Source organism: Phascolarctos cinereus, unplaced genomic scaffold, assembly GCF_003287225.1.
Source record: "Phascolarctos cinereus isolate Bilbo 61053 unplaced genomic scaffold, phaCin_HiC Scaffold_7;HRSCAF=346, whole genome shotgun sequence".
Taxonomy (NCBI): Eukaryota; Metazoa; Chordata; class Mammalia; order Diprotodontia; family Phascolarctidae; genus Phascolarctos; species Phascolarctos cinereus.
This window is the reverse complement of record NW_027556180.1, coordinates 90942199-90970100: the sequence shown is the minus strand read 5'-3', so window position 1 is coordinate 90970100 and position 27902 is coordinate 90942199. Positions and strand designations below refer to the sequence as shown.

The window sequence follows — 27902 nt, the reverse complement described above, 5'->3', positions numbered from 1 at the left end:
CATCTACCTAGGGTCTCAGCACAAATCTCTAAGACTATATAGAGAAAAGGTAGATATGCATTGGGACAGTCCCTTCAACAAGAGTTCTCTGAGCTAATGAAATCACAGGTCCTAGAATGTCATTAAACCCTAACGGAAGATTAAAATAATAATAATAAACTACCAAGAGAAGATATCTTTATGGGAGGTTTCTCAGAAGCTGCTTCAAAGTAATTCTTAAGACATCTGAGGATCCCCACTGTTAACTCCCATGCTATGATGGCTAGAGCAGTCCTTGGTTACCAAGGAAAAGGGAAAAAAATTCAGACTCAAAAATCATTTTAAGAAGTGATAAATAACTTATGGAAAGGGGGAAGAAAAATACTCAGAGCATTTACTTTTTATTATCAGTTGTTTTATGATGATTAATTATTAACAATAATTGACATTTCTATAGCACTTTTTTTTTTAATACATTACATACATTGTCTCTTGTGGTCCTCCAAATAATCTAAGAAGGTGAGTTAGTGTAGGGGTTATTATTCCTACTTCACAGATGAGGAAACTGAGAACCAGAAAAATTAAGAAACTTGACCAAAGACAAACCACCATCAATGGCATCTTTAGCACTTGTACCCAAGTCTTTTGACTTAATTCTGTAATGTCCTTAGTAATTTTGCCTTTCCCATCCCATTATAAGAGGTAATGAACTTGAAGCAACAAAACTATCTATTATTCATTTTTTATAAAAAATAAAAAATTATTCCTTTTAGCCAGGCAAGTTTCTATTACCAGGTTTTCAGTGCAAGAAGCAAACTTTCATTTTGTCCACTGTAAACATCTTTGTTTTGCATCCTGTCTGAATACCATTTAGACAGCGTTCCAGTTTCCCAAGGCATCATCCGTGTCAAATCAAAGAAGGATTAGATAAAGCGTTCCAATTTTATAAGAATAAGCAATTGGTAAGTGTTATGATGTGACTAGCAGTGGCCTGATGGGCATAACAAGTCTTCTGTGGCATGTCTAAAGAATGACCTTTCACACCCTCAAACAGTTATTACAGGTTTTCAGTGGGAAGGTACCGTAGAATGGCTTTGGAATGAGGTCTGGAAAAAGGGGACAGGGAGATAAAGGGGTCAATAAGGTACACTCCCCAAACCCATGACATTTACAGTCTAGGGGTCTGACAACCAGTGAGTCAGAGAACCTACTGAACATCATTCACATTACTAACTCCTTTCTGGATGTCAATATATTAAAAAGTATATTTTAAAAAAGCTAAGTCAGATCAAAGTCACAGCACAGGAGCTAAACTAATGTTAAACTGTCTTCTCTTTTTAGGTGGCACAGTGGATAGAGCACCAGGAGTCAGGAAGACTCACTTTCCTGAGTTCAAATCCAGCCTCAGACACTTACTAGCTGTGTGATTCTAGACAAGTCTCTTAATCTTATTTGCCTCAGTTTCTTCATGTGTAAAATGAGCTGGAGAAGGAATGGCAAACCATTCCAGTATCTTTGCCAAGAAAACTCCAAAGTGGGTCACAAAGAGTCGGACATGACTGAAACAACTGAACAACAACAAAAACAATACTAAATTTTTCTGTGCTAGTTACTTTAAAAAAGAGATTAAAAAAAAAAAACCTCAACTCCAAAGCTGTGAAGGTCGACTACCATGCTAGAAGACCTTTGAAAGCAGTCGCAGCAACAGACTATGTCTTCACTCTAAGAATCAACGTAGTTAAGTACAAAGAAGGTCATCAGAATAAACTCATCACTACATGATTATTTGACCTTAGGAACCGATGAAACAATGAAAAATGCAAAGTATATTATTTACTGATGGTAACCAAAATGGAATGCATTTCAATTTTAACCAAATTAATAAACACAAAAGGAGGAAAGGGTGGAGAATATTGCATTGGGAGAATAACAAGTTTAAAGGGCAGCTACGTCACTTTGGATAGAGTGCTAAGTCTGGAGTTAGAAAGACCTAAGTTCAAATCCAGCCTCAGACACTAACTGTGTGACCCTGAACAAGTCCCCTAACATTTATTTGCTAGAGTTTCTTCATCTGTAAAATGGGGATAACAATAGCACCTACCTCCTAGGTGTCTTGAATAAAAATTGACAAATAGGTAAACTAAGGCAAATCTCCATGCAAGATAACATTTATTAATATGCTGCCTGGCCAATAAATGGGTCAATGGATTGCCTCTATTTATGCCAAAGACCCTGAGCAAAAGAATAGTTCTCTTTATACAGGTTTTGCTGAGTATAGAACAAAGAACAGGTTAGATGACATCATAGAATTAAGGACAGCATGATTCGTTACAGAGCTGAGACACAGGGAACATTATTGGCTGGAAGTTTAGTAATGGGGGCTGACAACAACCCCCCCCCCTTTCTTCTCTCATGAGACTAAGAAATACTCATTGTTTGAGTCCACTTTCAAGATAGCATCCCAGAGTTCTGGATAGCAAACCAGACATCCTTGAAGGATAGCTTGATGGAGTAGAGATATCAGGCCTGACTGTTCACACACATTTCCCAAAGTCAGTTAAATTTCTTGAGGCAAAAAGAGCTAGATTTTTAAACTTAACCCATTACAGGCCTGCTGAATCTCTGACAAGTTCAGAGGCAAAGAGCCATGACTTAAACAATTACAGGACAAAAGACAGAACAACATTAATTATTTGTAAATAGGATCAATTCCTAAATAAATGATACAGGATCCATTTTAATCTTCTCACAGGATTGTTGTGAGGATAAAATGAAATAATAATTGTAAAGTTCTTAACACAGTATCTGGTACATAGTATGTTCGCTATTTTTATCATCATCATCATCATCATTATTATTAAACATAAACCAGATAAGGTAGGTGGGGCCAGCATGCAGAAGGCTTTGAATGACAAATTAAAGAATCTGAGCTTTAGTCGACAAGAGGTAACCATTGAAGGTCCAAGTAGAAAAGCCAAATACTAAAGTATAAGGAAAGACAGCTAGAGAGCAGTTCCTACAAAAAGATATTTGGAGAGAGGATGACAACAGAAAGAAAGATCCTACATACACTAAAATATTCAAGCTTTAGTGGTAGCAAAGAATTGGAAACAAAAGGTAGATGTCAATCAATTAGGGACATGACTGAACAAATTATGGCACATGAATGAAACTACTGCACCATAAGAAAAAATGAACAAGAATTCAGAGACACCTGGGAAGACTTAAATGAACTGATACAAAGCAAAGTAAGAAGAACCTGGAAAAGTATATATACAATGACAACAATGTAACTGGTATGAACAAAGAAACAAAAAAAAAATGGAAATTGTTCAATGGTAATGACCATACAATGGGCCTAGTGAAGCATTCAAAAAACAGGGCCCCCTTTCCTTCACTGCAGAAGTAGGGAATTAGGGATATGGAACTGTGTACTGTGAGATGCAGTTAATTTGCTGTTTGGATTTACCAAACTGCTTTTGTCCTTTCTTTTTAATTCTTTGTTTAAAAAGAGATGACTCACTTCATGAAGAAGTGGGGAAAATTCATAAACAAATGTGATCTAAAAACGAAATGTAGGGGCAGCTAGGTGGTGCAGTGGTTAGAGCACCGGCCCTGAAGTCAGGAGGACCTGAGTTGAAATGTGACCTCAGATCCAAACACTTGATACTTACTAGCTGTGTGACCCTGGGCAAGTCACTTAACCCCAATTGCCTAAAAATAAAAAAAAAATAATAAAACCAAAATGTAGCAATAAAAAATGAGATTAAAATAAAAAGACTTGGGGGATTTTAGTTTCTTGAAAGCTCAGATGAGTCAATGGTATGGCGTCACTACCAGAAAAGACAACATTTTAATCTGCATCCTTGCATAGAGACAAAAAATGAAACTGGAGGAGACTCTGAAAGGAGTAAATATTTAAGACTGAAACGACCAAAGCTAAGAGAATGGTCTATGTAGTGACATCAGAAGAAAGAATGGTAAGCAGAAAAGGAGACAATAAAAAGATCAAAGAAAAAACATGAGAACCAGAATAATACATAACCTAGAAATGGAGGGAAAAGAGAGTTTTAAGGAAGGAATGTTCAGTGCCAAATGCTCTAGGGAATCAAGGAACATAAGGACTAAGAAAAAGTCTCTCATCTGTCAACTAGAAGGCAAAAGATGATCTTTGAAAGGGCAAATGAGTTGTGCGGTAGAGACCGAACAAAGTCTGAGGCAGTTAGGTGGTGCAGTGTACAGAGAATGAAACCTCGAAGTAAGACTCACCTTTCTGAGTTCAAATCTGGCCTCAGACTCTTACTAGCTGTGTGACCCTGGACAAGTCACTTCATCTTGTTGGCCTCAGTTTCCTCATCTGTAAAATGAGCTGGAGAAGGAAATGGCAAACCACTCCAGTATCTTTGCCAAGAAAACCTTAAATGGGGTCACAAAGAGTCAGATATAACTGAAAAACAACGGAACAAAGAGACTGAAGCCAACACTTCTAGGAATCAGTAAGTGGATGACAAGGTAGAGCACACGTGGAAGAAATTTTGTTATCAAGGTCAAAGGAAGGATGTTTGTTGCTTCCTTTCTGGATAGGAGAGAGACACGAGAATATCTGCAGTCTTTGAGGCAAGGGTCATTGAGATAGGAAATGCAAAAGAGATTAATGGCGCAAGGTCCTAAAGGATTTGGATGGGTTTACCCTGGAAAAAGGATTCATAATCCTTCTTCCTCAAAGACAGAAGGAAATGAGAAAACGCAAACACAGAGAAACTGGCTACAATTTTAGAATTTCAGATTCAGAAGGGAACACTGTGAACATCTAAAACAAATGGTATCTCACCCCACCACACCCCCCAAAAAAGGATTCCTGCTGCAATCTATTTGACCATGGCCCATCTTCCCTTTGTTTCCCTCTCTGTTGAGGAGGAGCCCCTTATCTCCCAAGGCCACCCAATACACTTTGGGAAAGTGTTCACTGTTACAAAGTTGAGGTTTGGTTTTTTTTTCCTTATGTCAAAACTAAGCTTGCATCTTTGCACTTTCTATCCGTAACTTCTACCTGACGCTGCCTTCTGGGTCCACAGAAACTAAAACTAATCCTTCTTTCAGGTGACGGCACTGCCAATCCCCACCAAGTTTACTCTTCCCCCAGGTAATATCCATATTCCTCTTAAATGAACCTGATGTAGCATGAATTCAAGGCCCTTTACCATCCCAGTTGTACAGTCTCCAATTTATATTAAACTTTATAAAATGCATAAAATCCACTGGATATGGTGAAGTCTAAGTTATTTCCATTCAACATGGATTCTTGTTGAAATACAGGGCCTAGAAATGCACACAATCAACCAATAAATATTAAGTACCTATTGTGTGCCAGGCACTGTCCTAGGATGTGAGGACAGATCTGAATATAATGATACGCATATGGACTGGACTAGTTAATTTCAATGGTATAACTTCTTGGGAGAAAACTCCCTGTACTAACACAAATTACAACTACTTTGCAGCTCATATTCAGTCTAGAAAGCTGCCTGGTGTACCAAGAGGTTATGTGTGCCTTGCCCAAGGTCATGTGAGCTGATGTCTGTAAATTGGTTGTTGGTTATCCTTTGCTCTTGAAGAGAACCAAAATGACATCATTATTTTAGAGTCAAGTTACAATGCATGGACTGTGTGTGACTAATCAGACCAATATGATCTCAGAATGCTCTACCATAGGTGGGGCAAAAATAATCCATGTGAACATTTGGTTGGATTCTCTGAATTTGTGCATCTTGAGTTTCTTTTGAGCTACTTCAATTCTGCCTTACTCATAGAGCACAGCACCTTCTATGATGAGGGCATGCCATGCTGGCAGTCCTGTCTCAGTGTCTCCATACCACACAATCAGTTCTGAAGTTCTTAAGAGGCAATACTTAAACACAAGTCTTTCTGCCTCTGAGGCCCCTTCTGTTGCCATGATGCCACGCTGCCTGCTTCTAATGTATTTCAATACAGAACGTCCCAAAAATCTTAGATCAGTTTTAAGCTTTAATAGCTTTTGGAATACCTTCTACGTACAAAATGGACACAAGGTCTTTTCTTTTGAGAGGGAGGAGGCACCAGCATCTGGGGATCATAGAGAAATGATCAGGAACGGGCTAATATAGGAGGTGGCATCTGAACTGAGTTTTAAAGGAAATTAGAAATTCTGAAAGATCAGTATGAAAAGGGAATTCATTTCAGGCATGGGGAAGAACTGATACAAAAGCATGAAGGCCAAAAATGGAGCGTTCCATGTAAGGAACGGAAGGAAGGCCACATTGGCTACCAGGGGTGGCCTTCTAGATACTTAAGTGCAGCCTTTTTCATATGAACTGCTTTGCAGCCAACCTCCCCCATGTATAAACTGAGTACTTGTAATGTTAGGAATATATTTTTGCATTGTCTTTTATGTTTGGTATGGCCCTACTTATTTTTTTTAGGGTTAACACCTATGCATACTACTGAGTGACAATGAACTTGATTCTTACTAAGGGAGGTCTTGGTAGATTAGATCACACCCCTCCCAAGTATAATCAGCTTTAATATTCCATGTGTTGAAAATGACAGATTCTAAATATTTAAAACAGAAGCAAAAAAAAAATTAATGAAAATGAGAAGCATCTCTTCATATTTTCCAGGTCAATTGAAGACCACTGAGGATGAATTGCCTGAAAAGCAGTGCTTCAGTAACTAAAGGCTCTGCAAAATGAAATAAAATAACCAGTTTATGTGCATGGCTATGTAATAAATAATATGTTCAATCAATAACTGGAAAATATGTATGTATCAATATTTGTCTAGCCTCAGAAGGAAAAAAAACAAGATTTATTAAGAAATAAAAAGCTTAATTTTCACTGTTTTAAATAACTGCTCAACCTGAAAATTAAAACCCAGTATCTGATTTTCTAATCTGTTGAGCCTTCTCTTTGTGAAATGTTCTACTTTTAATGGCTTTCATTAAAGCTCAGCAATAACTAGATCTTCTAAACATATACACCAAACTGTATAAAATGTTGTGCTTAAAACCCACTGGAAAAAAGGTTTAAATCAAAATCATATCACAGACTACTCAGTATGGATTCTGTTTTTCCTCGGTGTCTAAGTTATTACTTACCTCACTGCCTCTCATTAAATTGGGCCCACAGGGAAGTGTATTAACTCTTTCAGGATATTTAATTGTCTTAATTGACAAAACCCATAAGTAAGCAGTTAGATGCTACATATTAGATTTAATTTCTTCACAATAAATACCAGAGTTTCACTAGAACAGAACGAAATGAAATTAAACATAAAGGTGAGTCTGTCATACAAAATGAAAGTGTTAGTAAAGAAAAGTAACTCCTGACTCCCCATATCCCAGAAGATGAGCCAAAATTTCTTACTCTTACTAGAATTTAGAATCCGCTCCCAATCTACCTTACTATTCATCAACTCCAGACACATCAAAAACCATGAGTAGATTGCACACTTCATGAATAGTCCCACTTACACACTAAAATGACCCCATCTCTATATTCCTATCCAACAGGTATGATTTGCTCTAGTCCCACGGAATCACAGATATAGAGCTAGCTGGGAACTCAAAAGTCACCTAATCCAAAATCTAAATTTTACACTGAGAAACTGAGGCCCAGAAAAATTACGTGACTAGTCCAAAGTCACACATATAGTAGGATTTGAAATCAAGCACTCTGACTCAAGAACCAGTGCACTTTCTACTGAACTATAATGCTTCTTCAGATATCCTTTCTGTGAAGTCCTTGCTGAACAGTGTAGCCCAAAGAGATGTCTTGATCTATGTTGCATTGCATCCATACCTCAAATTCAAATTGTCTTGTTTGTCATAAGTTTATATCATGTTATATCATGTAACTAGGCGCCATTGTTTTTCTTCTCTCTATATAGTAGGTACTCAAATATTAATTCATTGTCATTGATTGGCATTAAAGAACCTCATTATTAAATGGATTCACCTAAAGAATCACAGCATGGACCCTCAAATTATGCAATACTAAAGGTACCAGTATATTCAATGAAAATTTATTATTTGGGGGCTTCTGCTAAAATGGCTAAGATGAGGCTAGGCTGAAATATAGCCCTCCCCTCCACTGTCTCAAAGTAGCAAGAAATGAACTAGTAAAGAAGATGACAACCAATAAAGCAGGAAAAGAAAAGGATTTATTAAAAAAAAGCAGCATGTAAGTTAAAAAAAATTAAAAAATGATTCAATATACTGAATAAATACTGTGGAGCAAATGAAATATAAATTTAAAACAAAATAGATGGGAAAACACCACCACTATAAAAATTATAAATGAACAATTGTGAGAATCTCTAGAGTAGTTCAAAAGATCAATAAAAGAAATAAAGATGGAAATTTGTGCTTTCAGAAAACTAAAAAGGATTTTAAAGAGAAGGACTAAATTTAAAAAGTAATTAAGAATACTCCAAAACAGTAGAATCAGAACAGGAAGAAATCTCCAAGGTTATCTAGTCTTACCCTCTCTTTTATAGTTCAGGAAACTGAAGCTCAAGAAGAGTAAATTATTTTTCCAATGTCACACAGGTACTAAATTAAATGTTAAAGGCAGGACTTGAATTCAGGTCCTCTAACTAGAGGTACAGTGTTCTTTTCACTGTGTCATGTTGCCTCCCTTAAGAGACTGACCTATGTGAAACTCAAAAATGAAGAAGGGTAGGGGAATGACACAGACTGCTATGAAAAGGAAAAAAAAGCTGAAAAAATACTCAATATCTTTAAAAACCATGTTAACTTACATTTTAAGTTGGAATGCACCAAATGTTATGAGAATTATTGATCTCCCAGGAAAAAAAAAGGATTTAAAATCCTGAATACCATATTTCTCAAAATCATACAAGAAAATTGACCAGAAATCAAAGTTTAGCTAGAATGTATAGATCATTAACTGAGAAACTCCAAGTTTAACTCACCCAGAAATACAATGGTCAAGTTATAGAACAGGCCTGCAAAACACATGGCCCACAGGCAATTTGTGAACTGCCAAAGTGGCCTGTGGGTGATATGTTGTGTAGGCCTGTTTCACATTTTCTAAATTTCCCCTGGCCACTCAAAATCCCTTCACAGGCCACCCAAAATCTTTTTTGGGGCCACAAGTGGCACATGGGCCAGATGTTGTGTAGGCCTGCTCTAGAATTTCAACATTAAACAAACCCTGCAAGTCTCCAGGAAGAAATCCTTTATAAACCAATTACAAAAGAGTAAAAATCACAGAAAAATGGTCCTTATCCAGAAGAAATGAAAGAACATATTAGAATGTGACCATCCAAAAAGCATAAAGTCAGTTTTTACTACAAATAATGTATCCTGAGAAGTGAAGCTTAATCATCAATGGAAAAAAAGTGAACTTTCAGCAAATGGGAGGAATTTGAATAATCTTTTCTGAATAACTCAGAGATCACATGCAAATCCATTAATTTTTAAAAATATCTTAGGGTAAATAAAGCCATGCAACAAAAAAATTAAATTGTTAAGTCAATGTAAGTCTAAGTCAAATATACATACATACGTTCATACATACATACATACATACATACATACATACACATTAACCTTTTCTGGGGAGCAGAGAGATAAAAATGAGAGGGCATGAGTGGAATTCACTAAAAGCTTGGGAGGGGGAGGGGCATAAAGAAAAGCATCCAAGAGGAAAGAAGGAACGGTATAGGAAAAAAAGGGTTAAATTATTATTTCTTGTAACTGTTCAACACAAATGAAAGAGACCCAAACAAGTAGGTGAATAAATGAGAAAAAAAAAAGTGTGGGAATCCAGAAACAATTAATGCTAAAGACAAGTAAAGGATGAGACAAAGGAATTCCCATTTGTAAGTCTCACCTTATCTGAGAACAAAGAGATCATTTATAGGTAAGGCTAATGAAACTGAAAAAAAGAATTATCTTTGAGACTAAATAAGACTTGGGTGGGAATAAAAATCAATAGGCTCATTGACATGGAGAAGGACAACATTGGTGATTGTCTGGAACAAAAATGTCATTTTTCCAGTGAGTGATATGGGATCCAGAGTGGCAATATACATAGAAAGTGAAAAGTATAGGTTAAATTTAATATAGACCTACTGACCTCAAATGTAGTACTCTTTCCATAAACTTGTACTCCATAATTTTTAAATTAACATTTCTGGGAGTAACCACATGAAATCTTTTGAAATAAGGAAATGGAATGTAGGAATTGGGGGGATCTGGAAATATGCCTCCAAATGACATGAGTAAACACAGTTGGGGCTGGGGAGAAAGTGGGAGAGAGGGTAATAATTTTATTTTGAAAGTATTACCTTTTCTAGGCAATGCAGGGAGAGAAAATTTGGGAGTAACATCTTGTAGGAGAATGGGCATCATAACATGGGCTTTGCAGTAAGTTTCATCTTGGGAGAAAGGGAAGAAAGGCCATTTTCCTCTTGGAAGTAGATAAACTTCTTAAACCACTTCCTGCTCCAGAAAATATTGTTTCTGAAGACTTCTGACTTAAAGGTCATGTGAACGTGGTTGAAGGAAGGATAAGATCTAGAGATATGACATAGCTGACCCTAAGATATAAAGGTGGTAAACAGAAGGTTCTAATTTTTCCTTGCCCCCACCTCGTCTCCTTTATGAATATTTCTGAGAATGGGATCCACAAAAGAAGGTCCTTCAAACAGAGATGCCTAAGAAAATATTTGGAGCAATTCATAATCATACTTGTAAAGTTCTTAGATGTTTCTAGAAACTTAAGGCATGTCTTCCATGAAACTTCATTTTTTTGAGGGTCAAACGAGAATAAAGAACACTTAAGCGCAAAGCCCATAAATGGGTCATTAGACTCATATATAAAGCATATCAATAGCAAAAGCAAAATAATAATAATAATATAATTAGATGTAGACAAGGCCTTTGAGAAAATACAGCACTGCTTTATGTCTAAAAATATAATAATAATAACCCTGGGCACACACAAAGATTTGATGAGAGAATCCACAAACTTAACAATTATAAACTTTAATACGAATGTCATAAATTTACCAACAAAATGAAAAAGAACAGCAAAATGGATAAGGGAACAGAACTCACAACTTCCCACATAATAAAATACATTTTTTTTTGAAAAGAAAGTAAATATGAGGAGTTGTCTTTGCTTTTTCTAAGTATGCTTCAGACAATTACCCAAAAAGCAGATTTTCCGATTATGATTTTGGATGAGATGTTAAAGATAAATAACCATCGAGATACAAATGGAAACCACATTATGCTTAAAAGAACTCTAGAAAATGAAAATATTGTTAAACATTCTATGTCATTAAAAAAAAGCTAATCAAGATGCTAAATGACATTGACAGTAACACCATAACTGTAGGTGATTAACATTTTTCTTTTATACTTACAGAAATCTAACAGAAAGAAAAGAAGGAAAATATAGATCTGAAAAGATTTGAAAAAATTAGGTTTGAAATGCCTATAGCAATTTCTGAACGAGACCTACATATATATGTGTGTATGTATATACGTATTTGCATGTACATATTGCACATACATGCATATGGATATGCATCTGTACCTATATGTATATGCATATATTCAGCATCACATGATATCTTTACCAAAATTGATCGTGTGTTACAATACAAAGAAATCATAAATAAATTTAGAGAGGCAAAATTATTAAATATATTTACAGATCATAACACAATAAAAATTGTAACCCATAAAGGAAATACAAATAAGCAATCTAAATGGAAACTAAGGAAAGTTTGAATAATGAATAGGTCGAGAAAAAATATAAACAAATTTTTAAAAATTCATAAAAATAAGGCAAGATCCAGAATAAATATGACTTAGCTAAACAGTCCTCAGAAATTTATCTTTCTGAAAACATTAATGAAATAAAAAGAGAAGGCTAATAAATTGACCATGCATTTTTTAAATAGAAAAATCGATTAACCTCAAAATAAGAACAAAGAAAAATTTGAAAATAAAGAATAAAATTGAACATAAAATCTACTGAATTATGCAAGAAAAGTTATTAAACCTTTTGCCTGAATGATCTTACTACTGAATTTATACCCTTAAGGATATCACTCAATGACAGAAATGTCCCATTAATACCAAAATATTCAAAACAGAACTGTTTGCTGGAAACAAAATGTGTGTCTACTTATTAGGGCATGACTGTGGTATATAAATGAAATAGAATATTCTTGTTCTATGTCTGAGGAATGGCAAATATGGATAAATAAAAGAAATATGGTAAGACAAATAAATGGTACAGAGCAAAGAAAGGAAAACAAAAATATACAATGGCAATAATCTTAACAAAGATGACACTAAAATATCAGAGATTTAAGGTTCAATATAATGGCCAGTGGGAAGCTAGGTGGTGCAGTAGACAGAACACCAGGCCTAGAGTCAGGAAGACCCGACTTCAAATCACCAGACCCAGGCCCCAGACACTACCTAGCTGTGTGACCCTGGGCAAGTCATTTAACCCTGTATGCCTCAGTTCCTCACCTGTAAAATAAGCTGGAAAAGGACATGGCAAGCCACTCCAGTATCTTTGCCAAGAAAATCCCAAATGGGGTCACAAAGCATTAAAATATATCAATAAAAATAGAATAGTTTTCAAGGGAAAGTAAAATTCTAATAAAATGCTACTTCAATCCCTTATAATGTTATAGCAATAACCCTAGGTTCTCCAAAGCTGCCACCATGGCAATAAACTGATGAAATCTGTCAAACTGGAAGAAATGAGTCCTGATCACTGTCTCCTTCTTGTTCGGGAACCTGCTTAAGGACAACCACGTTCATGACCAGGAAGCTGGCCACAAGGTGCTGAATTCTTTAAAGTTTATTCTGATGTCTCCCTGTAGGGGAGTACTGGCACGGAGTACCTAAGAGAGTATCCTGGCAGAGTACAATTTCTGATACTTCCTACCAATCTGGAGAGGGTTGAATGGGGGCTCAGAGAAGGATTATTGTCCAAGGAACTGCCTACTTAAGTGCGGAGGAGTCATCTTCTCAAGCCTTGAACAAATGATTTTTGTTTTAATCATTCTTTTATTTGTTTGCTTGTTGTTGTTTTTTTGCCTTAGCATCTCATTAGGCTATCTACCAAAATTCGAAAGAGTTCTGATTTGCATGAGAAAAGTACTTGAAGTCTTGGAATCTTGCTTCTTTTGAAATTCACAGAAGGCTTTCAATTGCAATGTTATATTCCACACTAAGAATCTTCCTATCTTGCCCTATGAAATTTTTAGAAAGTATCCAATAACTGAAATGAAGGGGTACAGGTATTCGATAACTTCACGAAGAACTATGCAAATGTAGAAACACAGAAACAAAAACTGATTTTCCTCCCGGCACTTAAAGGATTTAATTTTCTATGTAGGGACCTCTTGGTAAATATAACCGATGAAAGGATTATTTTTTATTTCATTGAGAGGCTGGTGTGTAGAACTACTAAAAGTACAGAGATATAGCTAGAAGAAATAAATGGGAGAGCTCAAAATTGAGGTTTCTTTATGAGAGAGGACAGATAATGGATAGGAGGACAAGTAAGCAAAGTGGTATCAAAGGGATAGATGGTGCAAGACTATGAAAGGAGGATGATATGCCCGATTTAACAGAAAGACAGTATGCTATGGGAAAGATACATACAACAGCTTTCAGAAGCCTGACTATAAGGGCAATACAGAGAAGCCAGGGTAAAACCAAGCAAACCCAGCAAGGATGAAGCTTTGAGAAAATAAGATTTGGGTTATTATAGGAGAGAGGGAGGAGGAGGGAAAGGAGGAAAGGGAGGAGGAAAAGGGGAAGATGAGAGGGGGCAAAGAAGCATTGATATAGCACCAGGCACTGTGCCAAGTGATTCTTATTTGCTCCTCATAACTGTGAAGTTGGCTTTGTTATTCTCCCCACTTTACATTTGAGAAAACTGAAGCAGACACAGATTAAGTGATTTGCCCAAGTCACACAGTTAAGTCAGTGTCTAAAGCTGGATTTGAACTCAGGTCTTACTGATGCCAGGCCAAGCACTCTGTGCACTGTGGCACTACCTAGCTGGCTCAAGGAAGGCAAAAGGACAGCTATCCTGACACCACCTTTGGAAGGCCACTGATGCTCTATTTTTCACTAATGATTATACACTGCATGATGATTTCTTTGGACAGGGCCTCTTGCAGTCCAGTTGTCCTGGGGTTTCATCTGTTCTTAATCTTTCCAAGAACTGGGGTTCCAAAAGCAGATTAAAAGAAATAACTAAGATGTCACTAAGGAGGTCTTAATAGAATTTGTCAATGAAGATGGCAAGAAGAAGACATGGAGTAAAACAATTACAATCTAGGAGACAGCAGATATTTTCCCACCCAACAGGATAGGTCAAGCAATTAGTTATTGGCATCTTTGAAGAATCTGGTCTAAATGGCTAGCCAGTCATCAACCTTTGGCCAACCTTATCTTTTCTGTAGGCATACTCCAAACCATAGGTTGGAATTTTTCTTCCTAAGGCAAGCATCACAAACTATGTATGAGGCAAATGGCATGAAATCACCCTCAATTGGAGAAGAGGGGGTAGAAGAGACCCAGAACTACACAGTCAGACCTTCCAGGTCTACCATAATGGGACTATTGTGGAAAGGAACTGCTCCCTCCTGATTGCCATGTGGGAATTTCCTATTTTAATTCATTATTCTTGCTAAATATTAAGCTCTGTTATGTCTATGCTATGAAAGGACTGAAAATATTTATCAGTGTTTTGGGGCAAAACCCCTCGGCCACACCTACCCAAGTTAGAGCTCTGTTTGTGCTGGAGAGTTTCTATCCCTCTTTATCAACAAGTAACCAGCCTGATTTTAAAACAAGAATATCACCTAATCCTTCAGCCATCTGCAATTTCTTACTTGCTCTGTAATATCAAGTCTATCTACTGGCATACATCTTTCACCACTACTTGTATATACCTTCTTGCACTGTTCATCCTTCATCTTATGAAGTTTCTGATTTTCTTGCTCTTTAAGGGTGTTCTTAAGCACTTCATTTTTGGCCTGCAATATGTAAAGCAGGACATTAGTATCATGTTAAACATGGCGGCAAGCACCCAGCAATCTTATTGGGAAGATGGTAGACTCTTGGTAAACACTCTTCGATTACTGGATCAGCCGATGAACAGACAAAAGGTGTCCTTTTAGGAGCATTAAGAAAGGACAACATTATGCATGAACCTATGTAGCCTTGCTTCAATGGGTGATTTCAGAGTTCTTTTAATTAAGCTTTAAAAATATCCCCTCAGAGATAAATCGATGTTTATTCATTCTACACATAGAAATCAGAGGCATAGAAAGGTTAAGCACTTTGCTCATGAACCCCTAGCCTGTGGATCAGTCAATATATCAGAGGCAGGCAATGGTGAAATTGGTGGGTATCTTCTTGAAGAACAGACTAGTCCATCATTTGTGTCCTGTTAAATGATCTGTTCATTGGTGATGCTATAAAGTAGGCCAATTTAGCTAGGATGTAGGGTATGGGAAGGGGAATCATGTGGAATAAGTCAAGAGAGATAGTTTCAGTGCCTTAACAAGATGATACCCATAAGCAGAGCCCATTTTACGTGGTTCCATGAGAAATTATACAATTTAGATGTTGCCTTAGCTGTGAAGAACCCAAAGAGAGCTTTGTGGAAAGCTACATGTAACCCCAAAGCTTGCTTACCAAGTTGTGGTCCTTAGGCAGGGCCAGGAGTTTCTGTATAAAAATAAGGGAAAAAAAAACTTCAAAACTCTCCCTCAGTTCTAAGCCCTAGAAACGTGTCGCTAACACGTTTACTCACTTGCATTCCCATTAAACAGTAAGTAACATAGAAACAAAGGCAGTCCCAACTGGTAAATTATCCTGAAAATCTTCCACTCTAACAGAATGCCTTAATTTCCACTTATTTCCTTCTTATCCCCAACTTTCCCCCACTCCCTCAGAAGAAGAATTTTAAATTACCATTCTTTTCAAATCCAAAGAAATAAGAATAGCACACATTTATTGGCATCACTTACAATCCAGCCTTTTCGCACAGCACCTAGGATTGTCTACCTCCCACTACTCCTGTCACTATTAACATATATCATTCATTGATACATGATCTATTCATCCCACATACACATAAGCAGTGATACGTAAAAAACACACTGCAAAGACAGCTTTCCTCTTGGGAAAATGGTACTGGATATTTGGAGTCAGGGCTAAATGCTTCCAAGCCTTAGAAACAACTAGTCTATTTCCCATATAACAACCTAGTCAATAATACTCAACTTCTACATCTTTTATCTACAATATTTCTCTTTCAGTAAGACACAGAGGGCATCAAGGAAATAGAGCAGACATTTACTAAATATAGCAAATACTCTGCTAAAATATGCAAAATAGTCCAGGATAGCATTCTCAGAGGTGTATGCATATGGATTAGACAAAACCAATGCAGTAAAATATGGATACGCAGTCAGTTCACAGTATTGAGCACAAACTAATTATTAATGGTTTAGAGGCAAGATGGAGTTCGTAAGAAGCCAGTTTGTGCCCAATACAGCTCCACGATTTCTTTTAACAACTTGGAAGATTGTGTGGCTCATACACTAATCAACCTGCCACTGGAAATGCCTGTCAGGGAAGGATTGTTAAGACTTTAGAAGACAAGATTAAATTCAGAATGATCTCATTAAATTGGAGCCAAAATAAAGAGAGCAAGAACACATAGAATGACCAGATATGCCAAGTGGCAAAGAATATGAAGAAGGCCCAAAAAGAAAAGTACTAATATAGGCCTCAACCATCTTCACAGTTGCCCAAAATCCCAAATGGTAATCTCTTAAGCTCCTGCTGTCTTACTCCCATGCCCAGGCCTATAGGATCATTGAGAAAGATCTCAGTAGGTTTATGTCATTGATTTCCTCCCATTACCCCCCCATTTACCAAACCCTTTCTCCCAAAGAAAGTAGGGAAGGAAGATAAGGAAGATTAAAAAAAAATTGAGTTGGGAGGGTCACTGGGAACAGTTACACTGACAATTCATCCTTAGGAGCTGAACAGTTGTCCTAGGGGATGCTGAAAATGAAAGATGCTCCACCTTGGAGATTCCAACTGGCCTGTTCAGTTTGAACATGTAGTAGGGGCTCTGCCCCTAAGCAAGTAAGGCTAGTTTTTCCTTAAAAGGTATTGGAACATCTTTGAGACTTGATTAGCTCAAGGGACTAAAGGCTCTAGCTATTGACATCACTTCTTTTTTCAGCCAGGTACAAACCAAGCACTCTCTGGTGCCTAGTTGATGAAGTTCAATGGTCAATTCAGAAGCTCAGTTGAATCAACTAGGGAGATCCTCAACCTATATCCTTGTTGGCTATTCTTTTTCTTAGCCATTGCTAAGCAAATTTCCTTTGTTGGCTATGAGTTATTTCTTTCAAATATCAAACTTCACTTGACATTTACTAGCTGTGTGACAGTAGGCAAGTCACTTTAACCCCAATTGCCTAAAAAAAAAATCAAATATCAAACTTGAACTATCAAGAGTCAAGCTCAACCCAGAATAACTATGTTGACTCAAAAATAAAAATCAGAAATGAATGCAGGAGTATGAAGATGTTATACTTCTGGGAGTTCATCTCCACTCTGAGGAAACATCCCACAGAATGAGAAGCTGCTCTCTTACCTTGAACTGGATCATGCCAAAGTTTAAAAAAAAGAAAGAAAAGAAAACTTTGGGCTTTTTTTCTGTTCAACTTTATTATTCCTTAAATTTTTATCATAACCATCTATTATATAAGATGTTAAAAAATATGTTTTTTCTTAGCTCCTAAAGGAATTCAGTCAGTCAAGGGGAAAAAAAAGAGCCAAGCTGTCCTGTGCCTTTATGTTTGAAAGAAATCTTTCATGTAGTCATAAAGGCACAAATCTACAAATAATCCCCCCTGAAAATTAGTAAATATATAAATATATACCCATGTAGTTTTTACCTCCACTCTCCCCCAAAAAATTCTTAAAATTCTTCCCTCTCATAAATTCTTCAATTAATAGTCCAAGTTCATTTTAATGATACAGGAAATGTCATAAAACAGAGATTATCCTTTTTCTATCACTAGTTCTCAATGCTTAGAATGGGCTTATTCAGATTTTGGCTGACTGAAGTTCACTTTTCCTTGAAAGGAAGTGAAAGTTACCCAAGTTTGGGAGTCTTGCAGACCTGGAGCTTTCACTGTGATTCAACTCCCAAGCTCTCAGTACTGTCCATCCACTGGGAGCAACAATCTGGAGGCCATTACTATCTCTGTCCTCATCAAGTCTCTAACAACTAGACCCTACAAGCCACATGGGGGGGAAATACAGACGCACTACAAGTATTAGCTTGGCAACGGTAAATCTCAAAAGGGTATCTCATCTTCAGTCTCTAAGCTACTTGACAGGCTTACTGCTAAAATCATGTCTCTATGGATAGACCAGCCAATCTCATCCATGGCCATGGAACTGTCAATAACAACTGTATCATTATAGCCCAGAAGTGCTCTCTTGGGGGTTTCTAGCACCAAAAAGGCTGGTACCTTAAGTAAATCATAACCAAGACAAAATGACAGGTCGGAAAGCTACTTAACTAGGAAATTAATTCTACAAAGATCATTTCACTCCCCAGTTATGAGGGCATCATTCTGGGATTCAGTAAACGACCTGCCCAGAATCAAACTAAAAGCTACTTCTGAAGAGTAAAGTTAAGGTACTTTACAATTGCCACAACTTGATCACAAATATCAGCGAGGGAGATAGGAGGTGTTTTTAAGCCCAATTTGTAAGGGAAGAAACAGAGAACATGCAATTCCCCCAAGGGTCACAGTTTAATGTCTTATAGTCCAATGTCCCACATCATCCTCCAGTGCTCAAGACTGAGCATTCTGCCTCTCTGGGGTTCAGCCATGGAGTGATTCCTAATCAGCACAGACTCATGAAACACACTACCTGTGATGTTGCAAGCCACTTACCCACATTGTGCATTGTGTGTCAGGATGAGAAGTTTGACGGTTGCTTCTGGGAGGAACCTTTGGTTCCAGGCTACTCAAGAATTCAGAGGATTTGCTGACAATATAAATAGATCTGTTAGTTCTTTTAAGAAGAGGGAAAGAGAGAAAACACCACCACATTTTTATTGCACCTTTGGATCCCAGCCTGAACTTTTATTGAGCGATGACAAAAAAAAAAAATCATAGGTAGAACAAAAGGTTATGCTGAGAACAGAGCAAAGTAGAAAATCAAAACACAGTGATATCGTGATTATAAGTTGTTTTCGAGGACTGTTTACTTTGGAAATTTCAACGCTTGTTTAGTGATGTGTGAACCCATGATTATCACAATCCTTTCAGCTTTGTGTTGCTGATGAGGAGATTAATTCTCTTTCTGGTTCTCCTACTACTGGTACCTAATTTCCTATATGGACACTTAAAGCCAGACACTCAGACTTTCCATATCATCTAGAGAGACAGATTAACCTACTATTCCAGTTCAGGTTTTCTATTAAGTATCATTTTACCTGCCTGAGGCCACTTTACCTACTGTGCTGTTATTTCCCCTCTGCCTCTCAGTATTGCAAAAGACTTCACAGGTAAGAATCCAACCCCTACCCAACGCAGGAATAGCTAGCTAGCTAGCTCTGTTGTCAGACTATCCTTGATTGTCCTACAGATCTATAACCATTGCAAAAGTGTAATTTTCAGTCTTTTATACATCCACCTAATGTATCCTCAGTTTTAATAAGCTCTTTATTATTCTCACATTCCTCAAATTACTATACACATCCACTTATCTGTTTACAAATTGCATCTTCCCGACTCTATCTCCCTTCTTCTCCTAAAATATAAGGCCCTTGAGGGCAGGGACTGTTGTCCCATTTCATCTAGGACCTGGCAGTGCTTTGAACATGGCAGGTTTTGCCATGGGCACAGAGAAGTGACTTGCCCAGTTATGGAGCCAGAATGTGTCAGAAGCGAGAATTCCATTCAGGTCTTCCTGATTCTGAGGCTGACTCTTTCTGTCCTCCATACCAAAAGGGACTCTGCACAGAGGAGGCACTTAAATGTCTGTTGGATTGGATTACAGTTTGATTAGGAGACTCTCTCTCTCTTCTCTCTCTCTCTCCCCCCCCACCCCATTGACTCTTTACTCTCTCATCTCCCTCATTTTGTCAAGTCAATAATTAAATCGATTTCTAGTTATTACTTCAAGCTCTTGCTTCCACTTCCTTAGATGACAGAGAGGGTAAAAGCACTGAACCTGAATTAGGAAGACCAGAGTTCAAATCCCACCTCAGACACATTAAGTATGTGACCCTACACAAGTCATTTAAACTGTTTAGCCTCAGTTTCCTCATCTATAAAATGATGATAATAGCACTTATTTCACGGCATTGTTATGAGAATTAAATAACACATGTAAACTTTATTACCCTCAAGCACTATATAAATGACAGCTAACGCCATCATCACCATTATTATTATTATCATCATTCTTCTTCACGACTAATAAAAAGAAAAGCAGAGACAGTAGGATTTATCATCTATGAATTCACCCCATTCTTCAATTCCTATATCCAGGCACTCTTCATCTTGTACTCAAGCCGCTCAAATCTATTCCTTATCAGCTTCCTAGGTTCCCTTTTTTTCTCTTTAATGTTACAGACTAATATACAGGTCTGGCTCTCCCAAATGATAAAAGGGGAAAAAAATCCAAAAACAAGTACAAAATAGCTTGTCAAAAGCAAACAAGAAATTAGAAATAAAACAAAGTGCCAGCATCATTCCAAATAATTACTTAACAGGAAGATGGCATTCAAACAAGGTAAAAGGACTGAGCTATGAGCAGAACTCAAAGTGAAAGCAGCTACATGACTCTGAACAGTACAAGGATAAGTCAGCTGAGACGAGCAGCATTTCCATTTGTCTACCATTACTTATCTCATCCAGGATAGACAAGGAGAGGAATGGAGTTACCGAGTTAGGAAGCTGCCCCACTGTCTATGGCTTTATGAAGTCATCAGTCAAAAGCTTTTTTTTGGTTTTTTGTTTTTGTTTTTCAAAAAGCTACAAGAGGTTTGCAATGAGATTACTGACCGACTGCCTTAGTTGGGTACAGACCAAGAGAGAAAATAATAGGAAAGAAATTCAATGATAATCAAAAGAAGAAACCCCAGACAAAGTCAAACATCCCAGCAATCCCCTGGGACCTGGGATTTTTTGCTACTGAGAATGGGTAAAGAATCTTCATTATTTGCTCTAATGACACTGCCCTGGGCCATACTGCTGAATTTGGGGCAGACTGTAATTCCTTGAGAAACACTGCTACATGGGTAAAAGTTTGAACCTGTAAGACTGAAGGGAAACTACCATAAGGGGGGCACCTAGGCAGGTTCCATACTACCTTCTGATGGGTGGGTTAGTTGGTATAATGGTCTCAATCCAAGTGTTCCATTCTTCTCTGGAGATAAGGAGGTAGAAAAGGTGGGTGGGGTTGCAAATAGATAAATGATCAAAGGGTATGAAGAAGCAGTTTTCAAAGGAAGAAATCTAAATTACTGATAACCACATGAAAAGTGCTCCAAATCACTAATGATTAGTGAAATGAAAATTAAAGCAACTCAGACTGGCAAGGATAAAAGAAGTACATGACTAGTGTCAGAGGGGTTGTGGGAAAACAGGCATATTAGTGCATTATTAGTGAGGCTGTGAATTGGCTCCGTCATTTTGGAAAGCAATTTGAAACTACGCTTCAAAAGTCACTACATTCTTCATACTCTTTGATCCAATGATATTACTAGTAGGACCTATATCCTCAAAGAGATCAGAGAAAAAAGAAAACAAAAATTTTTACAGTAGCTGTAGTCTGGTAGAAAATATTGTAAATCTAGGAAATGGTCACCTCTTGGGGAATGATGAAACAAATTATCACGTATGAATGGAGTAGAATGATATCACACAATAAGAAATGGCAAAAACAGACAATTCCAGAGGAAAATGAGATGTCTGTAAACTCATAAGAGTGAAGTAAGAATAAGTAGGAAAGCAATTCATACAATGAAAACATGGTAAAGAAAAACAATTCTGAAACACTAGAAGTCCGATCAATGCACCAACAACCATGATTCCAGAGTTCTAAAGGTAGAATATTGAAGAGGTTAGGGATGCTGACACATTTTGGGGGTGCTGGGACCCCGAGAATGCCAGGACAGAGTTACCTAGAACAAATTCACATACTCAAGCCTTCTTTTAGTCAAGTGAAAAAATGTTTACCGTAACACTTCAGCAAAAGCTGGGAAGGGTCCTTAGGGAACCTGCAAGATAGTGAGGATGGTGCTGGGGCTTTTATGGAAAAGGAACAAAGGAAAGGATGCCAAAGATTCTAATTAGGTAATCTAGGGGGCCAGGTGTCTTTTGGGAGCAGGTGCCTATAATCTATGGATGGAAAATATAGGGAGTCTGCAGAGATAACTTTGTTGATACCAGACATCGAGGGAGTTGTCAGAGGCATGGCCCTTGGGGATCTGGTGCGAGGGAGATTCCTTGGGCCAGACACTGGTGGGTGTCTGTTCTAATAAGAGAATATGTTCTGCAGCAAGAGAAAATTTTCTCACAGGGCAAGGACCTAAGAAAATTGGGAGGCTTCCAGAGACCTGATCTTAGGGCTGTGGCCTGAGCACCCCATCAATCTGATCACCGTGTCCTGCCAAAAGTGATAGATGTAACATGCAGAATGATACGTGGCAATGTGGATCTTTTTAAACTCTATATATTTGTTGTGAAGGTCTTCTTTCTTTTTTTATTGTGCAACGAGGGAGAAGAAGCAGACTGGGAGGAAATAAAGACATGCTTACTAATTTAATGTGAATGCTTTTTGTTGTTATTGTCGTTATTTCAGTCACGTCTGACTCTTCATGACCCAATTTGGGGTTTTCTTGATAGAGATCCTGGAGTGGTTCACCATTTCCCTCTCCAGCTCATTTTACAGATGCAGAAACTGAGGCAAACAGGGTTAAGTGACTTGTCCAAGGTCATATAGCTAATAAGTGTCTGAAGCTGGATTTGAACTCAGGAAGATGAGTCTTCCTGACTCCAGACTTGGCATTCTATCCACTGCATCACCTAGATGCCCTTAACACTAATGCTAAAAATAAACAAATTAGACTTTTTTTTTAATTAAAGAAAAAAGAAAATGGAGTTAGGGATGGAAATTCCACATGATTCTCCCTCCCTGAAACTGAGACGGCTTAGGTGGTACAAAAGAGATGAACTCAGTAACAGAGGGGTAGAGGGCCAATGGAGACTACACAATGAGGTCAATAGAGCCCAGTGGAAGAACATTCCCGATGAGGAGCTGTCCCAGGAATAGTAAAAGATGACATGCCAGGTCATGGCATGGGAGTATGAGTTGACCCTACACTTGTATTCTCCAAAAGGGCCTACCTCTACACCCGTTCCCATGCTGGGTCACTCTCTTCTCTGATGGGAATATTTATGGATGAATGTGTCATGGGGCTTATGGGGGGAATGTTCTATAGCAAAGTTGACTATTTACTGTTTCAACAAATTACTTTGCTTTACACTGTCAGAAAGGTCTGGGTTAAATCAAGCCTCTGCCTTATGAGGAAAAAAAACCATAAAGAAGTCAGTGGGGTTCTGTGAGGTATTGTTTTGAACGTATCAGGAAAGAATACCTTGAAAATGAGGCTGCTATTTTAGGGGGCCAAGCAAGCAAGACCAAGAACCCTGAAGAAATACATTCATTCTGATCATTTCACAAACAGGAGCAGTAGTTATAAGTAATACCCTCAAAGTTAGAGCCTTTTCCTAAACTAGCATGCGATTTGTGAGCGTCTAGTACAGCAGATATAGACTTCTCAGAGAACAGCGAGGTGGCACAGTGGATACAGCGCCAGGCCTGGAGTCAGGAAGGCTCACCTTCTTGAGTTCAAATCTGGCCTCAGACACTTACTAGCTGTGTGACTCTGGGCCACTCAACCCTGTTTGTCTCGGTTTCCTGATCTGGAGAAGGAAATGGCAAATGACTCTAGTCCCTTTGCCAAGAAAATCCCAAATGGGGCCACAAAGAGTCAGACATGACTGAAACGACCGAACAAAAAAGACAAAATGTCCTTCTAAGAGTTCTTGAGAAAACAGTTTAGAAACATTGAGAAATATCATGTGGAAGATTCATTTGAAATTTGTTTGGGGCTTCTTCACGGTTTTGTTTTGGTCTGTTTTTCGGTTTACACCTAGTAGTTCAGCAGAGAAGGGAACTCCCAATGTGGAAATACATTTCATCAGTTCAAATCAGCAACCTGAATTGCCTGACTTGCCCATAGCCACAGAGCTGGTATGTATGTAGGCATATATGTATGTATGCAGGTACGTGTGTATCCAAGCTTTGACTTGAACCCAGATCTTCCTAAGAGGCTAGCTCTTTTTGCACTGTCACCATGCCTTAATTGAGATAAATCAACAGAAAAAAAAATCAGCTATAAGAAAAAAAAAATTCTTGTGAAAGACAGACCCCTGAAGCCCAAGGACAAGATGCTTGCTAGGTCAAGAAGCACAGAACTCCAGACAGATACTGAATATTTTCTATTTGACAAAAAAGACAGAACACTGGACCTTGGACTTTAAGGTGTTGAAAGAAGAATTAAGTGGAAAATAGAACTTAGTTACTATACTTCTAATGGAGTCCTCATTAGATCATAGATTCTTTGAGCTAGAAAGGGACTAAGAGGTCATCGAGTCCAACCTTGCCCTTTTTATTTTCCCAAGGAGTAAACTGAGGCCCAGAAAGTCAACATGACTTGCCCAAAGTCACCCAGATAGTAAATGGTAATGGAATTTGAATGAAATGAGGATTTAATCCTCTGATTTCCAACCCCGTGTTCTTTCCACCCCTCCGACCGGTCCGCTAGGCAGTAGGCATTCTGCATCTGAATAACCACAATGGTCATTTTTTGAAGACAAAAGAAGGTTCTTGTGATGCCATTTTAAAATGTACTTTCTTCAAATATAGGATCCAACATTGCTTAGCTCTTCTGCTTTCCATCAGCCCCACAAATCAAACATAAACATCATTCATTCATCAAAAATAATATAGCAAAAAACCTGGTATATGAATATGCCTGTGTTCAAGGTAAAAGACCCATGCACTTCCTTAGCTACAAAGGACCTCATTGACTCAGCTATGCCCAAGCAAATGATGCTTTCCAATAGCCATATTATTACTTTTTTTTTTTATCTTTTTGTAGTAGATCTTTAAGTCAAAAGATGTTCCCTGACAGGAACTGTGAAATGGCCCAGGTTCTCTAAAACTTATAGTCTCACCTCCCCTAACTAGAAGAAAAACACATGCAATAACAGTACAAGAAAAATATTAAGTGGGGCTGATCCCAAGCGTTCAAACAATCCTGAGATCATTTAAGGGTAAAGATGTCAAGGAAGATGTCATGGATGAGGTCATAGACTGAAGTTGGGGCCTGAAGGATGGCTGCTCAGGGAAACTGAAGTACCACTGGTCTGAGTCAGATGATCTGGGTTCAAATCTCTATTCTGACACTTTGGCTTGTCAGAGTGTTTTTAGCCTCTGGAGGCCTCACCTATAAAATGGGGATAATTATATTTTTGCCGTCTATTCACAGGGTGGTGGTGAAGAAAGCTCTCTTCAGTCTTTAAGGAGCTACAATGTATACATGAAAGGTGTTGTTACTGATCAAGAGAAAGAGAAAAGGGTCATTCATTCCGGGTAAGAGAGAACAACGTAAGCAAAAGCTTAGTGTGGCTGGTGTTCAGTTGTGTCCAACTCTTCATTTGGCAAAGATACTGGAGTGGTTTGCCTTCCTTCTCCAGCTCATTTTACAGATGAGGAAACTGAGGTAAATATGGTTAAGTGACTTGCTCAGGGTCATACAGCTAAGTAAGTGTCTGAGGCCAGAATTGAACTCAAGAAGATAAGTCTTCCGGACTTCAGAGGCAGCACTGTATCTACTGCACCACCTAGCTGCCCCAAAAAGGGCTTAGTAGAGTGGAGCTATAAGGCAGACTACAAAGACAAACTATACAAGGTTGCCCAGAGCTCCAAGAACAAGAGCTAGAACATTCTAGGTATGGAAGGGGCACAGGCATAGGTCTGAGGATGCAAAAGTTGTGTTTCAGGGAAGTAGACGTCTTCGGTCGATTCAGAAGGTTTACGCTTACAGGCCAAGGAGACAAAGTAAGGAAGAGTCTGACGTTGAGGAGCCTGAACTTTGTTATGGAGAACCTTGAATGGCAGACTTAGGAGACTGTCACTTCTAAGCAATGGGAAGCCACTGAAGGTTTCTGTGAGAGAATGAAAAGTGCCATTTTGGGGAAGATGAAATCAGGCAGTGATGAGCAGATCCTGGAAGCAGCAGACGCAGGGAAGGAGGCCATGCCAAAAGCACTGACAGAAGTAAGGAGGCCAAGAATATCAACTTCTTAAGGACAATAGCTGTGTTTTATTTATTTGTAGCCCAAGGTCCTGCAGATGAGATGAGCTTAAAACATTAAAAATTTGAATTAGATGGTTACTGTAATAATCCATATAGGAGCTGGTAAGAACCAATATTGGGGTGATGGCAGTGGGATGCAAACATTCGAGAGACCTTTAGCAGGCAGAATTGGCAAGGTTGGACAATTTCACTAAGACCATCAACATGTCAGCACGCAGCCTGCTGGGATTGAGATTTAAGTCCCCAGCCCCATTTTTCTTATGGGAGGTGCAGAGGTGTTCTCAATAAAACCACTCTGAGTGAAACATAAAAGAGGTCAGTGGTTTCATTAGCAGAGTAGAGAAAGTTATAAATAGTCTGACTTTCTACTCACCTTATTTCCGAGAATTATAAAATGTGAGATTGGATTCAAGCTTAACATATGGATAAGGGATCAATTTAGCCCTTAAGTACTTTCAGGAAGCTCCCATGAAGGGTAATATAAGTTTTGTGAGCATATCTGAAGACAAAATTTGGCAACCAGCGTGCATATTCAGCAGAACTTGCTGGACTCAGAGTTCAAGGAAACCAAAATAGATGAGAACCTGCTCTGAACTAATCATCCAATTATTCAAATGGAAATAAAGGGGACTCAGGCAGTAAAAGCCACTGAAATGGAGAAAGTTTCAGCAAGTGTTATCAACATACATGAGTAAGAAGGTAGCCTTGTATGAAGGTTTATTTAAACAATTCAATACCCCCAACACAACCACTCTACGCCAGGAAAATGCTAGCAATCCTATACTTGCGATCTTAATAACTTTCATCATCGTAGATATGTGGCATGGCAAAAGCAATGGGGGCTAATATTGGGCTTAGAAAAACCTAGGTTCAAGCCTTGTCTCTGATCACAGTCAGTGTGACCACAGGCAGGTCATAACCTTTCAGTACCCCTAGACAACTCTGCAAGACCCTAAGTTACAGATGAGTTACCATTCTCTAATGGTGGAAGTAGTTTTCACACACTGGGAGTTCCCTACAATGATAAAACAACTGGTCCAAACAAAATAAAAATAATACTAAAATGGACCTAGGGACTCATCAATATGGATGCTTCTGCCAACAATGTATATCATAATCCATCCATTCCTGTCTCTTCTGTGCTGTCCATGCCTTCTCGTGAGCTCACCACAACAGGTCTACCCAAGGTGCTAGCAGCCTTCCTTGCTTTCCTTGTCATCTTAAGGATATCAGTCGAGTACGTGGGTAACTCACTAGCCTCACTTTCACCCAATGTGCAGCCTATCTTTTGTGTTCACACATTTCTTTGACAACATCCTTCCTTTGTTCTAATTTTTCTTAACAATTCTTTCTTTGTCATCCTAA

General features: G+C 38.1%; 1 protein-coding gene across 1 annotated transcript in view; it reads right to left on the bottom strand.

Annotated features, from left to right (window-relative positions):
• The window catches only part of EPSTI1 (epithelial stromal interaction 1), a 110117-nt gene that overhangs the window by 21816 nt on the left and 60399 nt on the right, over positions 1 to 27902 (bottom strand). Inside the window, 3 exon segments of the mRNA XM_078147606.1 lie at positions 14983 to 15066; positions 15731 to 15763; positions 19030 to 19123. Coding sequence (XP_078003732.1) covers positions 14983 to 15066; positions 15731 to 15763; positions 19030 to 19123 — 211 coding nt within the window.